Source organism: Saccoglossus kowalevskii, chromosome 4 (assembly GCF_978046115.1).
Source record: "Saccoglossus kowalevskii chromosome 4, keSacKowa6.1, whole genome shotgun sequence".
Classification (NCBI taxonomy): Eukaryota; Metazoa; Hemichordata; class Enteropneusta; family Harrimaniidae; genus Saccoglossus; species Saccoglossus kowalevskii.
In genome coordinates this window covers 4,810,321-4,814,326 of record NC_140644.1, presented here as the reverse complement: position 1 = coordinate 4,814,326, position 4,006 = coordinate 4,810,321, and the positions used below count along the sequence as shown (strand labels likewise).

At 37.8% G+C, this 4,006-nt stretch overlaps 1 protein-coding gene across 1 annotated transcript; it reads right to left on the bottom strand.

Annotated features, from left to right (window-relative positions):
- Positions 1-1,278: 1,278 nt before the first annotated feature.
- LOC102801802 (uncharacterized) lies at positions 1,279-2,954 on the bottom strand. Its single transcript, XM_006811314.1, has 3 exons — positions 2,740-2,954; positions 1,825-2,040; positions 1,279-1,441 (listed from the first exon to the last, which is right to left on the bottom strand). The coding sequence occupies exons 1-3, from the start codon at positions 2,952-2,954 to the stop codon at positions 1,279-1,281; spliced, it is 594 nt and encodes a 197-aa protein (XP_006811377.1).
- Between the last annotated feature and the right edge of the window lie 1,052 nt (positions 2,955-4,006).

Here is a 4,006-nt window from a genome sequence, read left to right as displayed (position 1 = left end):
TTCGCATTGCAACTATTTTGTTTCTGAAAATTAGATCGGGAAAAATTATTGGAAACTTTATTAAATGAAGAATCATATTTTCTTGCTTCTTCGTACATATCAACCTTTTTTACAAGACCTAAAATTGGAAGTTTATGGTTCTTGCGAAGTAAAACGCGGATATCCGGGGGACTACAATTAAGCAACTGCTCTTTTAACAACAACTCGCGGAGGTTGTCGTACGTCTTTCCGATAAGTGACATTTCTACCCATCTATTAATATAGTTCTCTAACCTAACTAAAAATTGTGCACACGTCTCAAAAATGCCGCGTTTTGCAAAGCGCAATTTAGAACGATATCCCTCTTCCGTAAGATTGTATGCATTTTGCATAGTTCGTTTTACTACTTCCCAATCTTGAATTTGTTCCAAGCTCAACGAATTGTAAATAGAAAGGGATCTCCCAGATATATAACAGCTAAAATTGCTCCCCCATTCGTTGCCTTCCCACTTGTTTTGGTTCGCATAAATTTCAAAGCGTCTCATATAGGAATCAAGATCTTCCCCCTCTTTGTATTCAGGTAAATTAGGGCGTTTTCCCGGGACATTATTGCGTCCGTTCCCCTGCAATTCGGCTTGTTTATTTATGCGTTCCAAGTCGAAATTATGTTTTTCGAGCTCATACCGAATATTCTCTTGTGCCGTAACTTTCGCTAACTCAATCTGTTCTCTCGCTCTGGCTTCCTGTTCACTCGCCTTCGCTTCGACGCCTCTGCGTAAGGCTCTATTTTCACGGTCTAATTTCTTCCACTCTTTTACCTCCTCTCTAACATACCGATTTAAGTCCTCCCCCTCATAACCCATAGCCTTCGCTTCGTCAGTAAACGTGTCAATAGCTTCCAAAGCAGTTTTGGGTTCATCACAAGTACAGGCGACAGATCTCCCAGGGGACTTAGGTTTTATTTCTGAAGTCATAATGGCAACTAAGATATCAACCCAAAGTGGAAATGACCAGAACACGGGATTGAAGGCCGCAAGGGGGAAATGGACAAAGCAAAAAGATTGAATTAGACCAGCGATGGCAACTTAAATAGTACTTAAAACTAAACAATACAAATTGTTTTAAAACAGAACCAAAGTGCAATTCAATAACCTGACGTAATAACGTTTTCAGAAACAGTGTATAACACTGTGTTGTACATACGTATGATAAAGTGTTCGTTATACAGGGGTAGTATGATTTGTGGATATTGTTTCTTTTTAACAATATCCCACCGCTGCCACCAATGTCAAGATTCTTTTAATCAACAACATAATTAAACCCCTGATACACTCCATTCAGTGAAGGAAATGTCTCTCTGATGAAATGAACTGCACATGATGGAAGTGGAACTCTGACATCCTTGCCTAAATATCCCCAGCACCACCGGACAAGTTGCCTGTAGGCAACATACCTGTATCTCCTGCAAGGAAAATAAATTGAATGTACAAATTCTGTCTACTGCACAGTTTATTTCAACCTAATGAAATGCCTATACTATATTGTGCCTAATATAATGATGTTAGTACACAATTACAAATGTAATGTTATTGGTAAGGCCCTCAAAAAATACTGCGGTTCTAGTTGTCCAACTGTACTTATATTTATGTGTCAACCATTTTCAGTTCACAAAGTTCAGAAATTTTTAGCAAAACATAATGGTAAGTGGTTTGTCATTCATTAAACAAATTATGCACACCTACCAGTGTAACACGAACCACGGTATATTTTAGCCAAATAAAATAAATCACTATTAAACTATTTTTGCTTTACACCAGACCAATATGTGTGACTTTTAATACTTACTCTGAGGATTCTGGAATAGTTCCATGGTACGGTCTATACACATGATAAGCTGTTAGTAATACATACTTGTCCAGACACACTGGCTTAAATCCAGGATGTCCTGTGATGCATGCTGTATTTGGAACTTCATCACAGACAGCTTTCACCTGCATTATTTCATAGCAGCATCTACATTCCTCAACAGAGGGCATGACATGGCATCTGTAACACTGACACCTAAATTATATAAACAACATATACTTGAAGCTCAGCAAAAATTAAAATTTACTATCTTTACCTTCTAAAAAATGTAAGAAAAACATAATTAACGTATTAGAACTATCAATGGTAAGTTGTCAAGATGTTGACATTGATTAATTTTGCATATTTATTCCTGACACTTGAAAATACAGGTCTCCATCTCAATAACCATTAGGCCTTATCTCCATGATATAGCACTATCCCCAAAGTCCCAAATAAAAAAAAGAACATCACAAATTCTAACATTCTTTTGTGGTTGTCATGATCTGCCTAATATAATGCTGGATGTTCAATTTGGCTAATTAGTAAATATCTTGCTTAAACTCGACCTTATAATTTATAATTACACGCATCACACAAAAAGGCTCCCATGCATACAATTTAATCATAAATTGCAATTAACTATTAGGGCAATAATATGAAGTGTGGGTGTTGTGTCGACGCTGTACTTTCGCCGATCGTATTATACTGACTTGCAATTTAATATAATGTAAACAGATACAGAAAATGAAATTAAACTTAGTGGGCTATGCATGTCTGAGTTCTGTGATTGAACGTAATCGGAACATTTCGTTCTGGGACTTAAACTATTACGAAATACAAGTTAATAATTATTCAAAATATGCGGAACTCCGAAAGTTAATGTTATCAAAACCAACTGATTCGACAACTTACCACTCGGTAGTATTCAGGCGATCGACCAAAGCATCATCGTTTTCTTCAGCAGAATCAATGTGACTGTTGCCGTTAAATTCGGGCTCAAATTGGTAGGGCCGTATTCCTCCATCAAGTGATGAACCCTCGACATCGAAGTCAGAAGACTCGTAATTCAGCTCAAGCTCGCAATCACGGCTCTGCGACGACGCATCACTATGAGTTGGCGACGCCATTATTCCTTATGGTTATGTTTGGGTAACACTTGTGACGTCACAGATTTGACGCCCATAAATGACGCGGAGTTCCTGACAGACAAATGAGCATCGACGCACCGGTAAAAATGCTAACATTGATCGCCCATAACAAAGCTCATGGTGCGTGAATTTTGATGAAATTTTCGGTATTGTCACTAATTTATTTATTTAAATGTAATATATTTGACGAATTTATCGTTCAGTGTACACTTTAAACCCAAAATGTGATAGTTAAATAATAACACATGCTTGTGAGGGTAGTATCACGATTTGTTTCCTGCCCAAGGGATGGTGGTCATGACCATAATATTGATGATGCCAGAGCCGAAGGCGAGGGCATCATCAATATTATGGTTATGACCAACAGCCCAAGGGCAGATAACAAATCGTGATATTGCCCGAATAACCATGTGTTATTTATTTATCACATCGAACAGACATCCACCACCAGGACAATCACATCTACCATACATCACTCACACCCGCTCTCCCATAAAATAACAATACTTATATTTGAAGTATGCAGTATTTTATTTTCTCTATTTCACATTTTTACTCAATAACATACATACATTATTTGCTAAAAAATACACTCAGTAAATGTTATTTTCAGCCACGTATACTCTTTTTAGTAACCGTGATACAGCAGTGTGAATCACTCAAATTATCGAGAATAACATTTTTGAAATTCTCAAACGCAAGTTATTTGATCACTCTACAGATAAACATGTCAGAGTGCCGTGGAAGTGACTGAAATCACTTTCTCACGAACGTAACACACCTATTCACAAGCCAACACGGCTTTAGAGTGTTTTCGGTTAGCATCGGCGTGGAACGCGTAGAAATGCTCACAGCGTAGAACGCGCTGCAGCGACCCCGGCTGCGACGTTTCAGTGGCGGCTTTGCCGTACATTTTTACTTCATATAAAGAACACCATAACCATCAAAACAGAGTATCTTACTTAATATTCATTCTGGCACGTTCACTGTCTATTTCGGATGGCTAAAGTTCCTTCAAAACCTTGAAAGCA